Source organism: Pocillopora damicornis, chromosome 4, assembly GCF_964200805.1.
Source record: "Pocillopora damicornis chromosome 4, jaPocDami1.2, whole genome shotgun sequence".
Classification (NCBI taxonomy): domain Eukaryota; kingdom Metazoa; phylum Cnidaria; class Anthozoa; order Scleractinia; family Pocilloporidae; genus Pocillopora; species Pocillopora damicornis.
In genome coordinates this window covers 22855419-22873612 of record NC_142673.1, presented here as the reverse complement: position 1 = coordinate 22873612, position 18194 = coordinate 22855419, and the positions used below count along the sequence as shown (strand labels likewise).

The 18194-nt window shown below is 39.0% G+C and overlaps 4 protein-coding genes and 1 long non-coding RNA gene across 8 annotated transcripts in view; 4 read left to right on the top strand and 1 right to left on the bottom strand.

Annotated features, from left to right (window-relative positions):
• Positions 1–1967, top strand: part of LOC113684386 (uncharacterized) — an 18592-nt gene extending 16625 nt beyond the window's left edge. Inside the window, exon 16 of the mRNA XM_089204238.1 lies at positions 292–1967. Coding sequence (XP_089060364.1) covers positions 292–443 — 152 coding nt within the window. The 3' untranslated portion in view covers positions 444–1967. The remainder of the gene's footprint in view (positions 1–291) is intronic.
• A 1978-nt stretch (positions 1968–3945) lies between these two features.
• LOC113684390 (uncharacterized) lies at positions 3946–5596 on the top strand. The gene has a single exon (XM_027201755.2). It carries the CDS (start codon positions 4181–4183, stop codon positions 5207–5209), a length of 1029 nt encoding a protein of 342 aa, XP_027057556.2. The 5' UTR covers positions 3946–4180; the 3' UTR covers positions 5210–5596.
• Positions 5597–6365: 769 nt separating this feature from the next.
• LOC149047282 (uncharacterized) lies at positions 6366–8931 on the top strand. Its single transcript, XR_016186052.1, has 2 exons — positions 6366–6542; positions 7858–8931. It is a non-coding gene; the product is annotated as an uncharacterized LOC149047282 (long non-coding RNA).
• On the bottom strand, positions 7272–13907 carry LOC113684389 (serine/threonine-protein kinase Kist). 4 transcript variants are annotated; one of them, XM_089204544.1, is made up of 10 exons: positions 13559–13907; positions 13091–13361; positions 12211–12491; positions 11509–11604; positions 11257–11379; positions 10854–10951; positions 10057–10124; positions 9209–9319; positions 8577–8665; positions 7272–8002 (listed from the first exon to the last, which is right to left on the bottom strand). In XM_089204544.1, exons 2-10 carry the CDS (start codon positions 13347–13349, stop codon positions 7865–7867), a joined length of 1263 nt encoding a protein of 420 aa, XP_089060670.1. In that variant the 5' UTR covers positions 13350–13361; positions 13559–13907; the 3' UTR covers positions 7272–7864. The 4 variants fall into 4 exon arrangements, with proteins under 4 accessions (XP_089060670.1, XP_027057554.2, XP_027057553.2 ...); XM_027201753.2 differs by having other exon boundaries at positions 9209–9322; positions 13559–13713; XM_027201752.2 differs by having other exon boundaries at positions 9209–9322; positions 13091–13896.
• Positions 13908–13983: 76 nt separating this feature from the next.
• Positions 13984–16588, top strand: LOC113684428 (uncharacterized). Its single transcript, XM_027201805.2, has one exon. The coding sequence runs from the start codon at positions 14086–14088 to the stop codon at positions 16456–16458; it is 2373 nt and encodes a 790-aa protein (XP_027057606.2). The 5' UTR covers positions 13984–14085; the 3' UTR covers positions 16459–16588.
• The last annotated feature ends 1606 nt before the right edge of the window (positions 16589–18194 follow it).

Below are 18194 nucleotides of genomic sequence, written 5' to 3'. Positions count from 1 at the left end.
ACACCCAATTGAAAATAGTCCATTTTACAGTTGTATGCTTGGTTGCCTAGCCTTTGAACAGGAATGAGGCTAAGTTGACCTTGTTTTGATACAAACCTTGCTGCTTTTCAAATGTAAACTACTTCGTAATCATGCAAACTAGATACTGGTCTCTATCACAGCAGGGTAACCTTTAGCCTCACTCCAAATCAAAGGCTTGGCAACTCAGTACACAACTATAAAATGGCCCATTGATTTATGCAGAATAGAATTTCCTAGAGCTAAGCTGCTTTTCTTTTTCTCTCTTCTCAGTAGTGTGTCTGACCTACACGGAAGTTATCATGTCAATACTCGGCCCACTTGTCGCTCTTGGTTTGATGATCGCACTCCTCGCAATCCTCAGGAAGTCTTGCATAAAAGGAAGGCGGGAAATAGAGACGGCAGTGGAAATGGAACAAGTGTAAACCAGTCAATACCTAGTACTGGACTCTTGTCTTTTCACGTTCACTCTCAAGATCCAAATACAAATTCTCTGCACTGTCTGTCAGACAGCTCCGAAAATTTGGTGTTTAATCAAACAGTATCCCCTACTTGATATTTTTGTTTCATCTCTTAACCTTTCTCTTTGAGAATGTATTGACATTGTAAGGAGAAATTCCCTTCTAGTCCCTCGTAGGAGTGGCTGGGTTTTTGAAAGAGGGTGTCGATGAAAAATTTTTACGCCTAACGGCTAGAGTTTTTGGCCGTTTTACAGCTTGCGTTTAACCCCAATTGGGGCCCTCTTAAAACGGAGCCACCCGACAGGAGACTATTTGAAAGGCTCTTTTCATAGCACGCGATGATTCAAACCGAAGTGGCTTTTGTCTGCATTTATTTTTCTAAATTAGCCGACGAACCAGCGGTAACTGAACTTGTGTAGCATACAATTCTTCCAATTAGTACTATCACAATCAACGAACATGCTTAAGTAGGAAAGTACCAGTGGTTTAAAATTGATATCATGACGGCTCAAAGAAGATTTCGTTCTCCTGTATCCGTTATTTGATCGGCTGGTTTTAAAAAGACTTTGAACCTATATAATTTCAGTTTTACCCCAAATTTTTTTCCATTATCTAGGTGGCTACAATTTCGGTAGATGCGTTGCAAGATTAATTTCATGTTACGTTGTAGAAATCTTTAAATGTAATCTCTCTTGTAAGGTTCGTTGACTAAGCATCAAAAACATATCAAGTTGTGTTTTATTTTTCATCAAAACGTAGCCACGGACGATTCGGTGATTATGAGGCCACTATTTGATATGCCCCTTCCATTTCTGATGCTCGTCAATCTCGTTCTCTGGGCCTTTCTTTTAGAGTTAGGAAACATCCTGGGAACAAAGTTGGATGCCCTACCGCCTCATGGCAGGGGTAAACGAAGTCGAGCCTTTATAAAACGTTCCTAATGAAAGGATTGCGATAAGTCTAAATTGCTTTTCAGATATCTTGACTAAAATTTTGACGCTGCGGTATTTTAATACCAGCTTTTGACTGATAATCCACACGGAAAAGATAAATCCTATGTTTGTTCTGATTATGCCATATGTAACTCCGAAACACAATTATCGATTATCATCAGCACTATAATCAAATTTATTGAGGTCTTTAGACTGTATTTAGCTATTGAGTACGTAGCAATTATGATGATTTTTAGTAACTTTAATTTTCTAACGCTATATCAAAGAAACTAACAGCATGATATTAAGCAACCCACCTGAGGCTTTCGACAAGCTACTGTTGCCGCATTCAGTTGATTATGCACAATGAAACACCCGACTTAGAACAAGAGATTTTAATCTCTTACTCAGACCCAGTAAGCAAGCACCATTTGAATACATGAGACATAGTTGAGCATGCGCATGTGAAATGTCATCTGCCTTGAAAATCTAACGCGTTGTCTTCTTGGCCATCAGACGCTTGATTCAGTTGTGGAAATAAAATATAATTAAAGCTGCTTTGATCTCTCTTGTATTTCCTAGTTTATTTGGTCTGTCCCATGCAGGGATGTGTGGATTAATATCCGTGTATCCAACACTAGCCTATAAGCTTACTAGGGTCACTGTGAAAGCTTAAGAAAAGAGCGGAGCAAATAGAATGAGCATTTTCAAAAGTCCTTACTACTGAAAGATAAGTCAGTACCGAGACTATTTACTAATCAACGGCGGGGAGATGGATTTGCGATTACCAGGAATCAAACATTCGCGAAACAGAACTGATTTACACTAAACAGCTAATTTTTTTCCTGCTCCCAGGGGTTGAGGTGAAATATTTTGTATCTTAAGACTCGACTATTGAGTACTTTGTCAACAGGCAGTGGAGCAAAAAAGGAGCCCTATCAATAAGTTAAAATCGAGAAACCGATAAAACACTAAAACCCAATTCAATGTTAGATGTCTGGCCCACACCCACTGCGTTCTTTAACAACCGATTGCGTGTAAAAACGGATGGAACGTGCTACAAAAAACCGAGCGCAATTAACCACAGGAAAACCAGAGCACAAATAGCGAACCGGCCCCCTAAGGTAGCTCTGGCATGATGGGAAAATTCAAACGGATGACTAACTCGAAAAATGTAGGCTTAACTATTCCCTGGGGTGGAAAGACCGTGACCTGTGTTATTTGCGAAAAAGACATTTTCAATTGAGTATCGAAATTAATCCAGGATTGCTTTTTCTTTGCTTCACTTTATTATGTGACTGGCGCCACTTTCTCAACCAATCAGATGCCAAACTAAGACCAATCACGACTTGGTCACTCGCGTTTTCCCGCGCCTCAGGCAGTTTGCTTGTTTTTACTTCAAGTTCTCATTGGCTCCTTGAGATATATTCCTCGCTATGATTGGCTGTTGTGGTTGTTTTGATTTTGGTTTTATGACATTCAATTGAAAAGCGCTCTGTACAACAGGTTTCATCCTCACAGTTTGCTGCCTTTGTCTGGTGCAAACACGAGATACTTTGATCGTTACTGTTTTTATAGTAATCTGCTAATCAACATTCAGTTGAATGACCTCACTCCTTTTGACGATATAAATCGAATCAATGTCGACAAGAATGTTTACGTGCCCCCTTGTGGGATTTTTGCGGTATCACAACACTCCGATGCAAAAAAGAAACCAAATAACGATTGTTTGGAATAAATATTTGCTCTAAGAGGCCGATCCATTCCACGGCTCTGAATCACGGAACTCTAAATGGACGATTTTTGCGGACCTCTGCGGGGAATAGATAACTTGGAAACTACTGTGTCAAACTAATACCGGTACACCCTGCAGTGTTTTTAGAACCCTGGAAGGCTTTGAAAATGTTGTGCTTTCGACGGAAATGCGTAATGTAACACCAAAATGCCGTGGCCAGTTTCCAATACTCATGAAAAAAACGTAAAAGGAATAATTTATTGAAAAAAAGACTGGGAATCCTTGATGTTTGAAAGACGGCGTACAATTTCTTATCCTAATAAATTGTATTAAAATCCTCACAGCCTTTTGGCTTTAATTCACTTATTTCAGCTGAAACAACAATAAAAGCTGTCAAAACCCACTTTAATCTATCACCAATTCCTCTTTAAATCCTCAAACCCACCAATTTGATGACGTAAAAGTGTGCTCGCCAGACCTTACCTAGGTCACGAAGAAAGAAGTAACCAACTCTTGAGCGACGAAAAACTGATCTAAGTGCAAAGAATCGGATGATTACGATGACTGAACCATGTGAACTTTCCTAAACATTAATTTGTATTGTTATCTTTCGTGTGTGAGATTAATATTGTGATGTGAATCTAATTTGTTTGTTTGTAAAATCTGGTTTGCCAATCAACCTCAAAACAACAAAACGGTTGCTTGATTTTCAAGAATGACCCTGTCACAAAAGAAATTTGCCCTTTGGCTATCAGTGGCTTCCCAGTGGGACACTAAAGAAAACAAAACGCTTGGCATTGTTCAATGTATATGGGTATGACGTTTAAGTACCTTATGCTAATAACTGAGATATCTTAAATACTTCCCACACAGACGGGACCAAATTGTATCGACTGAGGGAATTGTTATGCAAACGACTACCCTCGACACGACAGAGATTTTCGTTGAGTTGTCAAAATACCATGGCTTTGTCTCACGGATAGTTATTATAAAAATCACGGGGTCGACATAAGTACATTCGGCGTTAATTCGTCATGGGAGAAAGAACTCCTCGTCGTGGCAACAATATACTGTTTTCTGCCCAACAACTTGATCATAACGCCAGCAAAGCTCGTCACTTAAACAAGAGAGCAGGAAACCGCTTGCAAATCCGTAAAGGTAGCTTGGAGGAACAGCAGTCCACACAACTGCAATCGCTTGACTACGAGATGCGACGCCTGAAACATGAGTTGAGGGAGATCACGCAAACCTCAGGTAAATTAGAAATGAGAGATACAATAAGCGAGCGGCCAATACCGGGTAAAGTTGACAGCGATAACAATACAAGAAGAAAAAAGTCTAAAAGAGCAGCGTCTACAAGAAACAATCTCGACGTCGACTCAAGGAAGGTTGGAAACTCTATCGGCGCAGCTTTGAACAATGATGATGCGCAGGATTCGCGACGTAAAAGTTTGTCGTTACCGACGCTACCTTCAATGAGTACAGCCACTCCACAGCTTACTTCTCGGACTGATTTTTCACGAGTGGATGAGAACGAAATCGACGAATCATTCACATCACCACGAGTTTTTTCTAAGCCAAGAGAAAAAAGAAGAAAACATTCGCGCAGTAGAAAACTTAACCTCGATGTGTCGCCCGCGGCACAAAACCTCGCAAACTCCACCGATGGAGTAACGGTAAACGTCTCTATCACAAATACAAACGGTGACACAGAACGACTGCGTCCCGTTTCGCCTCAAGGCTCGTCTAAACTCGATTCTTCGCTCGTAAATGTTAACCTCGTTGCAGTCAAAGACAGGATTCAAACTAGACTTTCTCAACCGACTATGAATAAGGTGAACGACGGTGAAGATGACGATGAGCCTGATTATACACAGTACCTTCATGTTCCCCCCGATGGGTTACCTCGGACTGTTTACCTGCTACCGCCGTTAACAGATCTTCTACAAGAGGCTAAAAAGGCCAGGTACATACGAAGGCCTAGAAAACCTTTACAAGAACTGGAAGGGGATGATCCTGATAGGGAATTAGGCATTGATGAAATATTTAGCAAGAAAGGTTAGCTTGGTATGAAACGCACACTGTAAATGTCAATACCAAGCAAAATGATTTTAAACGTCTTTTTAAAGGGGTACATAGTCAATATCTTGTAGACAGCACGTTAATCAGAGTTTATGATATAGTCCACACTAAGCATTCATGCGTCTCTTTTATTCTCCAAGAGTTTTCTTCTTGGATAGTACTCAATATCGCGCAGTCGTCACCAGTTTAGCATGCTTGGTTTTGCGCAATTTTTTTGGGTAGTTCTGTCAGGGATGAGTGAGTTATTAATGAGTCCTTAGTTCTGATGACTATGGAACGAAACGACATTGAAAGTGGCACTCTGCGCTACCGATAGTTCCAATAACAACTGAAAACTTCATCGAAAATAAAGCAAAGATATCGTGAAATCTGATCAGACTGATCGTGTCAGAATTGCTCCTGTGGTCAAACGACTGTCAAAGACGTCCTTAACAAACTTAGAGGACAATATGTGAGGCGCGCCTCAGCGCAAAATAGCGAAGTTTCTTTTCTTTTCCAAGTAAACATTGTCCCCCTTAATTACCCCGACAGCTGACAGACTAGTCATTCACACTCCTTTGCGAACTTTGAAATCATCAATCAAGTCATGTTTGGTTATTAAAATGTACAGGCATTATCTTAAGGTCGTGCGAATGTTGCTCTGACTCACAGCTGGCAGTAATACAGCAACTTGGCTTGAACTTTCGTTTCCCAACTGAATTTAAAAGGAAAGATATCACATAATCGACATCGGTCACACGAATGATATGCAATTTTCAGATTGTTTTATCAAAACGGACAAAATTGTTGCAAAGCTAAATCTCCCTAAAAGAGCACAAGTTTCTAGCATGCGTCTATTGAATACGAAAGAATTTGAAGTCATACTTTGAAACTTCAGTTGTTAACTCATGAACTAGTTTCACAAATGCGAAATAAAAAAAACCAACAACAACATTGCATTCTGTAGGAGTTAAAAAAAGTTGTTTGCCGTAAACATTAGACGGAAAGGAATCAAAATGAAATCCAGCTTACATTAACACCTTTAAAGGTTCCTGGAGTACAAAGGGTTATTTCACTCCGGGTGGTAGAGCGAACTATTTAACAATTAACACCTAATTAAAAAAGTCTTTAAACGGCCACAAAAACAAATGACCACTCGCTGAGTATTCACCAAAGTCCGCTTGTGCTGCAATCGTTACCTGCTCTATAAGAAAAGCCAAGAATTTCACAACAAATGCTATTAATGTGAGACTACTTCCAGTATTTCTCTTTTCCAGCATAGACCCCTTCAGCTGTTAACACCTCTCAGGAAAAATAACTATTTAATTGAGCAAGGTATTTAATTCACGCGAATTTTTTATAATCTAAATACATGAAAGCATACAATACTGGCAGGGAAGGGCAATCCGTAGGACGAAAAGGCCGACAAATTGATCCAGTTAGCCTGAACCCTCTTTTTTTTCTGTTTTGAACTCTTCAAGAATGTATTTGCGTCAGAAACTGCATCCAATTCCTTAGTTGCTACGTTAAGAGTTATCTATTCCCTACACAATCTCGAGCTGTCAATGAACCTGGCCACGTTTGTTAAGATAATTAAACAAAACCCTTTAGTTATTAAAACGAAGAACACACTAGCATTTGCTTTGTTATGCGCTAGGCTCTCTTCAGTCCCACGTACCTTTTAGGATCGTATAGTTTCTGTGCTATGAACACCACGGCTGCAGCGTTCACGCGCAAGGTTTACAAACAATTCGAGTGTAGTTAGAATAGCTTACTGTCATATCTTGGCAACTTTGGAATTGGGTACAGTTCTATCGTAAATGCATATTAAGGCTATCAAGGAAACAATCGCTGGGTGAACTAGATCAATTACTCGCAATTACCGTCTAGATTTGTACCGCAGTACCCATAATGGTAAAGGAAAGCATATGAAACACAGTAACCAAGGCTGCATTAGAGTCTGTAAAACTGGGGTTGGAAGTTAACCTTCACATCGACGGGGGAATCCTTTAAGTGCTAAAGAAACTACGTTGCAAACCCACCAAAAGATAGATATACGAGAGCTTAGAGTTACCCAAACAAAACTCTAATAAGTTAATTACAATTATTCAAACAATACCATAAAAATCATTAAACCTCAAAGAAATTGCCAATGACAGTAAAAGGTAAGTAGGGAAAATACAAGACCCTTAAGGAGTACCCCAACAAGATAAAATTCGGTGAAAGATCCCTAGCAGTGCCTGGGAATGGGATTAATTGACATGGGGTTTTTCCAACAGAGTTTTAAGCAAGCCAAGGGAGAAGAAAATACAATTTAAAACAGCCATGGGAGAAGGGTTGGATTAGGATATCATGACAGTAAACAATACATGATCTTCAAAGTTTGCCGACACAATTAATTCTCCTCTTAGAAAGGCTGCTAACCCATGGAAGGTAAGCCTAGAGCCATTCTCAGGTCCACTAGTACCTTTATATACTCTTCGGAGGAGAAAACATTTTAAGAGGAATGTTTTTCCAAACCAGAAATGTGGTTTAACTTTGGTTCACTTCTGAATTAAAAATTTTTAGAAATCAGATGAAGATTCTATTTTCCTTAATTCACAAACAGGAGCATAGAAGATAACTTCATATTTTTTTTTGTATCTTGCAGAAAAATATCAGCACCAAAAGTAATCAATATGATAATAATCTATGGGATAAAAGCTGGTAATGACTGTCCTGCCATTAAAGTCCCGTCCTGTGAGCGCACTGTGGGCCCGCGAGCAGTCGTCAGCATTAGAGAACTCGACAAACACCTACAGAGCAAGAAAGCAGACTGTGAGGCATTTTAAAGGCTAAAAGATCCGCGTTTGAGGAAATTTTCAACTGAATGTCGTTTATGATTATTACGGAAGGCAATGCTCCATAACTGAATCTGTATCTCCAAGTTGGTCCAAAAAAACTCGATATACTATCAACTAAATAGATACTAAACTAAAACCGCTTGCTACTGGCGTTTTCCGGCAATTCATGCAGTCCTAAAGGAGTTCTCGCTTTCCTTTAATCTGATTGGTCATAATAAATTCTTTACACACGTTTGACTTAAATTGCAATGCGTGCGCTCTCCATCTAAGACGCTGTTAGACAAGTAACAGAGGAAAACTTAGAGTCGATGACCCTCAAAATGCTGTATTTTGCCCTAGGGTACAGCCGAAGTTGAGTCGTAAAGTACCTTCTAACGCCACTAATCTACGGGCAGCCATCTATCACCTACAACCTTGCCTGCTAACCATTGCACGAGTAACTTGAATTGTTTATCGCTTCGTGGTCGCCCTTCGGCTCATGAAAGTTAAAGCCTCATTGCAATTTCACTCTCCCTCGCCCTGTTACCTTATATCCTGTATTTGAATCACCAGTAAACTTGAATCCCTTCACAGCACCAAACTTTGCGCACTCCTCCTTCACATCCATCAATCCGTCTGCAAAAAAATAATTTTAAATATAAGTTTAAAATTAAATATACAAATCAAATTGAAATTTTTAATGAACCATGAATCACTGAGCTAAAAAAAAAAACAATGAACCATGAATCTTGAAGGCCAAATGATTCCGCTTCCACTCCCAACACCAAAATATTATGAGCTGAACTGGGTATTCAAGTGACTGATACAGACCCAGAATCACACTAAAACACAAGCTTGAGCAGTGTATGAATTGTATATGGTTAAATTCATTCTGGTTGAAAGATCTTCACTCGAGTTTGATATCTTTTTTTTTTTCCTTTTTTTCATTATTAGAGTCTAACACAAAGAAAATAAAAATCAAATTGGTTTGAAATTAATTCAAAATCCAAGACAACACTGAACCACAAAAAATACATGATGATACACTTCATTCACTGTAACCAGCCATTCCATTTTCATGCTGAAGATTGAAAAAATATTTTCTGACATAAAAACATTAGAATTGTTACAGTTTTTTAAATATTTTAATTCAAATAACAAAATAAAAATTATGTTTACCAAATTGTAAATCAGTGGAGAGGTCTTCTAAAAGAATGTTGGTTAGCTGTAAGATTCTAGTTGGAAGCAGTAACAACTCTGTCAAACCCAATGGAACATTCCAGGTGGAACCTTCTGTAAGTGTGAAGACCAATAAAATTACCAAAATAATATAATTTTAAGTCTTAGTGGGTATAAAATTAATATTACTCCATTTACAACCAGTTATCCTTTAAATGAATTTTTCAAATTTAATATCTATCACAAATAACTTTGTTTGTGGAAAAAATATATGAAAGTATCCAAACTGAGAATGGCACCCAACTCTCTCTTTATGCAGCAATAACTGCACAATAATCTGATTTTCAAAATAAAGTTAATCAAATTTCTTTGCTGATCTGAAGTGAAACAAAGAGAGTATCATTTCATGTACACATGATGCAACTGACACACATCTCCTTGTGGATACTTGGTAATTCAAAACCAAGTTTGCCAGGCAATCAGGTAGAAAATCATTATGGACAGAAGTCAAAAGAACAGAACAGTCCTTGGTATTTCCTGACACTTAGCTCAGGTCTACTTTCTGTTAAGATCTGATGCTAATGTTACATGGAGAGTATAAAATCCAGCAAGACTTCATTTACTCACCTGATATTTTTTTAAATCAGTTTCTAATTCAAACAAACCATAGAGCTAAAATATAGGTACAATTGATGTGACTTAGAAAAATAATTCTGTACATTAAGTTGCTCTTTGGCGATGCTAGTAAAAGAAATCAGGTATTTCTTAAGGGCCACAATTGTTCAGACAAACCACCAAAGGCCAAAAAACATTCATGGAACCTTCTGACAGGTTTTTTTTTTGCTTACCGTTAAGAAAGGAATGCTGCATGGCATTAAAAGGTGTTATCCTCTGCTCTGGTTTGCACTTCATCATTCTGCAGGTCAAAGTAAAATTAAGTATAGTTTCATTCTAAAATTTTTAATTGACCACAGATTTATCAGAACTCCCTCAGCTTCAAAGGATCAAGTGTTTCTGATCTCAACAATGTTCATTATTGTGTACCCTGGGTAAAGAAACCTGGATTCTTCACAAGAGAAACTGTGGTAGGCCATAAATGAGTTGCCTTCCAGTCATACCAGAGAGTAGCATCTATCTGAAAGCCTTAAACTTTCTTTTCCCTTGAAATGAAAGAAATCTGGACTCCAAAACCAGCTGAGGGGGAAAATCACAAGTACAAGATCCTTAACATTTGGCTTAAGGTTTAAGAAAATGTATGGTTCATTTTTTAATTCCTCAGTTCTCCCTGTGGGGATTCGGTTTTGTATGGGCAAGTGTATAGGACAAGTGTAGTACACAGTTGGATGTCAGCTCTTTTGGGTGGAAAGAATGGAACAGGGTTGGGACGTTTTTAAAAGCTTTTTTGTTGGGACGTTTTTATTAGGTTTCAATTGGAACATTATTCTACAGGTCATGTGCTTTGCATTATTCTGTCAAACTACACATATCTCTCATATCAGCTATGCTCCTCAGTTGTACTAAATATAGAATGCTTAACATCTCTGACAGAGATAACCAAGGTATAACATGTACAGCTGTTAGTAACTAAATGAAAAAGTTGATAACTCAAAAGCAAAATGTTACAGATAAAAAATACTTACAGTACCTCATAACAAAGTCAAGGAAAAAGTCATGTTGTTCAAGCGTAATGTCTCTTTCATCTTGAGGTAATTCCTTCTGGATTTGCTGGAAATGCATACAATCCTGAGGGAAAAACAAAATTTAAAACTAATTAAGTCAATATACATTTTCTCCATACTTATCACTATAAACTTCCTAAGGTGCTGACATGGAGAATTTGTATAAAAATCAAGAGCTTCTTCAGTTGTCAATCATTTCCTTTATTCATGGGACCTAAATGTATAATTCAGGGGTGATGTTATGAGGAGAAATTAGATCCTGGTCACTCTTAGGAGTCAAAGGGTTAACTGGCTAAATGTAAGCCACATTTACAGCTGTTTCAAATGGAGTCAGTAATTCCAACACATATCCTAAATATTTGTAGCTACCTTTTCTTGCAAGCACATGGTACAGACTGGTTCATGCAATTCATGTCTGGGAGCTGGGTGTCCTGTGTACATGTACCATAGTACATAAGAAAAGCTCCACATGTCACAAGCAAACAAACATTTCTGCAAAAATATATCAAAGAAAGTCATTTGTGAGGTGGTCCAAAAGAGGGTTGGTGTAACCTTTTTTAATATTGCCATATCCCTGTTTAATTTCTGGAGATCTGCTCTTAAGTACTCTGGACTACTCACCGACATACTATTTTCAGTTGTACCATGAGGAACTAGTCTGTTCCACATTTGCACCTCAGGAGATTGGTAACCAGGGCTCTGAAGAGGCTGAGAAGGCTGAAGAATATAAAACAGATACTAACGTTGCATAATTATCTGTATTTTTTCATATATTTGATGAATTTTTTCATGACACTATAATGGTACCAAAACATGTTCTCTGCAATTCAATACATTTAAAAAGCACTGAAACCTTTGACTCTCAAAATCTCAATCAGTAGTGATTCTCCTTATCCTCTTTCCTACAATTTGTATGGTTTTATTTTGGAGAATTCAGTATTGGATCTACCAATAATCTCCTAGTTGATATTTCCTATATTGTTATTACTTATCTGCTTGATCTTATATTGAAATTGTAAAGAGAAATTTTTTCTTGGTCACTCATAGGAGTTAAAGGGCTAAGATAGCTGTTTGTCAGCCTTATTTTCAAAAATCTCTAGTGACCAACAATATTCACCATGACATTTGAAGTGTTAAGACATTCTTCAAGGTCTCACACATGGTGACTCATGGGGGTTAAAGGTTTCACAGATTTATCAAACATATTGCTAGCCATTTTAACCATCCTTACATCCTTCAAATTATGATGATTCCCCAACCCCAAAAACATTTTCAAAACTTTGTACAGAAAAACACTGTCTGTGAAACAAACACAAGACTCACTTGAAGATGTCCTTCAAGGAAACTGAGTCCAAAATCCACCAGTTGAAAGATACCTCTGTTTGGATTCCACATTATATTGGACATCTTTAGGTCACCATGAACAACTCTTTTGATGGCTAAAAAGCTCAAGGCTTTGACAACATCCTTAGAACATCTTCTCACAATAGAGATAGGAAGACCTTTGCCTGAGTACTTAAGCAAAATGTGATGAAGATGACAATCCAACTGCTCAAAAACCAAGTAGAAATTACCTCTATAAAGGAAGTAATCCAATAAATGCACTGAAAAGAAAACAAATATGTACCATTAAATAAGCGAAAAAATCAAGGTGATGATTTTAAGACCTCTCCCATAATGGAGGGGCCTAATTGTTAGTGCTATACATGCTTGAAAGCAACTTGCTGATACCACTAGTCAACTTCTCGATATTTTTGGTCAATTTCCCAACATCAACTTGCTGTCAACTGCACTAGGTTTAAATTTGCTGATTGTTCAGAGAAATCACTGGCCCAATAACTCTCACTGAATATAAGTCAGGATTGAAGTGACATTGGCAAAGTGACAAGTAAATCAGCATTTTACCTGAGGTGATGACTATGCAAATTGACTAATTGTGTCAGAGAGTAGATTTTTGGCAAGTTGACATGTTGGCAGAGTGTCTGAGTACCATTCAGTCAAACCATTAGCTCACAGTAACACTTGTACAATGGCCAGCCTCCCCACCCCCCTTAGAATTAAGTTGGTCAACTTTGATACAACAGTGAGTCACAACCAAACTTTTCACCTTTGTCAAAACCTTTCTTGAATCATCTTTTTTTATCTAACTTTCCAGTTTACTCAGCATTGAAAACAGTTTCAAATGCATATAAAAAATACTCACCATAGTAATGTACGTCGAGGGATTCACTTTCATGACATAAATACTGCAAAATCTTTATCTCGTTGAGAGCAGCTTGTTCAAATTGTGATCCTTCCTTGAAAACCTTGACAGCTCCTTTAACAGCTCTCTTACGCCCACTCTTATAGCAGAGGGTCCCAGCAGCCTCAAAAACCTCACTACATGTTCCCCTTCCAATACAGATACCAAGTTTCCATTCGTGCTCTGTAATCTTCAAAATTTCACCCTTCCTAGCATCCATGGAGGAGACCACCTTTCAAATTGGGAAAGAAAACATGCAATTCGCCACACAACACTTTTCCGATAATCTCTGTAGGTGGACGTGACCAAATAAATATTCTTTAATTGAAATATTCTAACATGATCCACGGAAATCTACCCAGCGGTCGAAGACAAAATGTAGTACCATGAATGCACTCGACGCATCTTTTAGACTTTTATTCAGTTTACCTGCTCACTGCAATAAATTCATTCCTTCCAGCAGATGGGCTTGCATTGTTGCTTTTATCTTCCCAACACATGTTCAAGAAAAAAACGAGCCTGGAGATCGGCTAATAATGTTCCGTTTCTGAAGCCACCATCTTTGTAAACAAATGATTGTTGGTGAGATGGGAGGGGTGGGTGCGTGGCTATGAAAGAAGTTCGAAAGGCGGAAAGATAAAATTCATGTTGTTCATGATACGCTTTAAAGGCGACATAAAAATAAGTTAGGTTGTTCATGAAGTGTTCTCCTCTTAATTTTGCGTTTGCTGTTATCTCAAGCAAAATGTATAACTAGCAGGGACCCCCAGAAAAGGACGAGCTTTGGACTAATGGAACTGGGTAGAAAACAATTATACGCCCGCGAATTCTGGCAGCGTTCTCAATCGTAGAGCACGCGTGGAAAACGTAAACACACATGGACTAGCAGTTTTTTCGAATCAGAGATGTAACTTATGGTTTTTCTGGGGAAATTAATGGCGTTTTTATAAAGCAACATGGAAAATAGTTCGTGCAAACAAGAAATGGAGGATCCAGATTATCAGTCTGCCGGCAGTAATCAACGGGAACGAGAGCGAAGAATTCTGACCTCAAGACAGCGAGATGCAAAGGAACAAACTATTCAAAAGATCGATAAAATAATTCGACAGCAGTTCGCTCTGGAAATACATCTTAAGGAAAGAGAGATTGAAGTGATTGACGATAGAATCGGTCATGCTAAAGCCATGTTAGATAAGCTGAGAGCGTGCGTGCTGGCAAGGTATTACGGCTCATCCGAAAGCAGAGGAAACCAATCTAGAAATCGTTCTCATTTCAAGAATGAGGGATGTGATCGAAGAAAGTCTGGTAGGCATCTTGCAAAACGAGTCGACTTTCAAAGGATTCCAGACAACAGAAATCCCACTAAAGAAACGATCAGTTCAACGAGAAATGTTAAGTCAGAAGTAAGGGAGACTTTGGAAGTTAAGAAATCAGAGGCCTTTGAGACAACAACAAGTACTGATGATCAACTTGTTGGCAGTAGGAATCAAATTGTCGACGTTGTACTTCACACGAAACAAGAGAATTGTAGCACTACTCAAAATGGAACAATTGCATCTGGAGAACCTGCTCTCTTGAATCAGATCGTGAAGGAAGATCATTCTGATAAACCAAACCCCGAAACACGCAATGGAATCACTCAAAACTGTTTAGAGAGTAGTGCAAGTCAAAAAAACCCACCAATTGCAACAGCAAGCGTTTCATATGCAACGCCCATGATTGTTGCTAGCGCTGGATCGCGATTTTATGTCAAAAAGCGAATCATTGTTGGGAACACATCAAAGTACATATCGTTAGACAGGCGGGAGGATAACGACAAATCGACCCACAAGTGGATGGTGTATGTTCGAGGTCCACCCGAAGATCCGCACATTGATCGATTTGTAAAGAAAGTGTGGTTCTTTCTTCACCCGAGTTATCGTCCGAACGACATAGTGGAAGTCAACAAGCCTCCTTTTCATTTGACCAGAAGAGGTTGGGGAGAATTTACAGTCCGTGTTCAGCTACATTTTGTTGACCCCAGGAACAAGAGAGTTGACATCTTTCACGAACTTAAGTTAGACAGAACCTATACAGGACTTCAGACATTAGGCTCCGAAACTGTTGTGGACTTGGAGCTGGATCGTAGGACGATCAAAGATAATTATATACCAGCTTCTGTAGAAAGTGTTTCTGAAAAACTTCTCACTGTTTCTTCAAATGCGCATCAAGAGCATGGTGATGATGCACTTAGAAACACCGCGAGAGACCTTCAGATCAGCAGAAATCAGCTTCAACATGAAACGCTTCCGACAGTTAGAAAATTTTCGGACACATCAGGAATGTCATCACAATATCCTCAACTGAAAAAAGTGAAGTTGGAATCAGTCTCCGCGGGTTCATCAGCAATTTCTTCCGCAGTGTCATCACCCGTTAACAGTCAGCCATCATCGAGGTGTGGCAGCCCAGAGCTAATTTCCGGACAGAACCAGTTCACGGAAGAAGTTAAAGAACAGTTGAGGAAACTTTTGAAAGAACACCCCTTGATTGATCCTGCAAGAAACGTTGTGAAGCACCATTATTGTGCTGCCACTTCGGAACAGTTTCTTGGTTGGAATATTGGTAAGAGAAGAGCCTGTGAGTGGCAGAGGGCAGCGGCTGTAAGGCGCCGTATATTAAGCTCGATGCCTTTATGTAAGCTCAGTATCAAAGATATCTTAGTCTGGTGCCGTCGGTTTGGTTACACGCCGTGTGACAAAGTGTCAGTGGAGGAAGTTTCTTCCTGTAATCTGTGCGGAAGCTGCCTTGGTGTTCAATCTGAGGTGCCCTCTGAAGTAGATGAAGGTCATAAATGCGAGGAACTGTGTTTCAATGGCCTCACGCTACCATCTACCCTTTTCCCTGAAGTGGAATTGAGAGAAAAATGTCTTCCTGACATACCACGACCTGACGACAACTCAGAAGACCTGGAAATCGATGTGGTCGGTGACATACCCAGAGAAAAGGCAACTAAGCCTCAGGATGGGAAACCAGTTGTGTATACCATTCCGTCAACTCTGGAACAGAATTGGATCCGTGAAACGTGTAGCGACATCGGTGTCAAGCTGAAGACTGTCTATACCGATGGAGTAAATGTGCAGGTTATTGAAAGCCTTCTTTTGACGGCCTGCAAAAGATTTGCTGAAGATCTATTACGTCAGTCATGGGCTTGTGCCGCTGACCAGACTACGTCTTACGGTCCTAGGCTTGTGACACCAAGTCACGTGTACAGAGCTGTCTGTTCTCTTCCTCACTGCGATTTCCTTACCAGTATGTATCTCGGAGAAGTTTTGCCAAAGGATGAAAAGTAAAATTTTGTTTTGGAGCTGAATTTTTGGTTTTGGAAAATGACCGGAACAGTACCTTTTTTCCACGCATCTCACTTCTGAAACTTCTCACGTACCTGTTCTTTGTAATAAAATCACCAAATTTCATTGCCAGTTGTGATGCTCTTAGCTGTCCTCTCTCGATTGTGTAAGTTAATTCCGGATTGCTTTGGTTTTGCTTCACTTCGCAATGTGATCGGTCCCGAAAAACTTGCCAATAAGATTCAAAACTAGAACCAACCGCGAATTGGTCACGTGCATTTTCCCGCGCTTTGGGCGGTTTGTTTCTTTTTGGTTTGAGTCCTCTTTTACCCTTGAGATATTCTCCTTTTTTATGATTGGCTCGTGTGATTGCTATGGTTTTGTTTTAACGGCATCCTGTAGCAATTCAGTCAATTGGTGGAGTTTACAGTTTGGATAGTTCTTTGTGTTAGCTTCTGGAGTTGTGTTAGTATTTTTACGTAGCCACGTCGTATTGCCCCAAAAGTGAACAACTCTGGCCCAAAAGTGTCCTTCCTAAACCTTTTGACCCCTAAGAGTGATTAGCATTTAATTTCTCCCAACAGTATCACTCCTGAGTCACACATTAAGGTCATGAGAATAAAATAAATGATACTAACTAAAGAAGCTCTTGAATGTGAAAGAAATTCTCCTTGTCATCACCTTGGGAAATATATAGAGAACACTATGGAGCCGCAGCATACATTCTTATGTTAGGGTGGGAAGGGTTGACTATTTTGTCAATCTCCTTTAGCAAACAAAGATTTATACATTCTAATGTTAGGGTGGGAAGGGTTGAGTATTTTGTCAATCTCCTTTAGCAAACAAAGATTCATACATTCTTATGTTAGGGGGGGAAGGGTTGAGTATTTTGTCAATCTTCTTCAGAAAATAAAGATTCGGGATAAGGGAGTTTGTAAGAACAGTGGTATTCTTCTTTCCTCGATGACTGAGCACAAAATGGCCGAATTAATGTCGGTATTAGAGCAACTGCGCGCCTACCCCTCCCTTAAACCAATGTTAACCACAATGCAACTTGTTATCAGTTGACTGTTACTGAGTCAAAGGAGGGATAATTGCACAATTACGCAGATACTGACATTTACCATCTTTTTCAATCTATATTCACAAAGGATTGGGAAGTTGGTCGAGAGCGGTTCTCTTTTATCAAAAAGCTTACCTTTTTAGCACAAGCCTGCCGCCTCTCCATTTCATTTCAAATTGAAATCATTGCAATTACTTTTTGTCATGTTTTTTTTGGTTCATTTCACTGATTCGAGTCTGTTCATTCGCACCCAAATCATCATTTTTTATTAATTGTTTCTTAGAGCGTGCGGTGGTGCACGAAGTTTGTTTGGCTGTTGTATTCCAAACACAACGTCCCGCGATTTTATCTCACCCTTTGTCAATAAGTTAAATTATGCCCAACATGTGGTGCAAGTGCTATCAAAACTTGAGTTGGCGTTCCTTAGTTCTGATAACATTATGAGTCAAAGCAAGAGGTAACAACAATTAATAGAATCGATGGTATCACAGCCCCTGGATCTGAATTATATATCAGGGGTAAATCTGTTACACTACTTGCGTATTTGTAAGGATCACTTCAGGGAAAAAAGTCGACGATATCTGATTTTCATGATAACTATCTTTGAAATTAAAAAAAAGCTTACTGTTCATCATGATTCGACAAATGGACAAATAAACAATACTTTACGAGGAGC

Bases quoted from the DNA above. Each gene is read 5' to 3' on its own strand.
- LOC113684389 (XM_027201752.2), bottom strand. From the start codon at position 13,349: ATGGATGCTAGGAAGGGTGAAATTTTGAAGATTACAGAGCACGAATGG. The intron at 11,605-12,210 runs GTGAGTCTTGTG...TATATTCTTCAG, and splicing joins TCCTTGAAGGACATCTTCAA to CCTTCTCAGCCTCTTCAGAG. The intron at 11,380-11,508 runs GTGAGTAGTCCA...ATATTTTTGCAG, and splicing joins CAACTGAAAATAGTATGTCG to AAATGTTTGTTTGCTTGTGA.
- LOC113684390 (XM_027201755.2), top strand. From the start codon at position 4,181: ATGGGAGAAAGAACTCCTCGTCGTGGCAACAATATACTGTTTTCTGCC.
- LOC113684428 (XM_027201805.2), top strand. From the start codon at position 14,086: ATGGAAAATAGTTCGTGCAAACAAGAAATGGAGGATCCAGATTATCAG.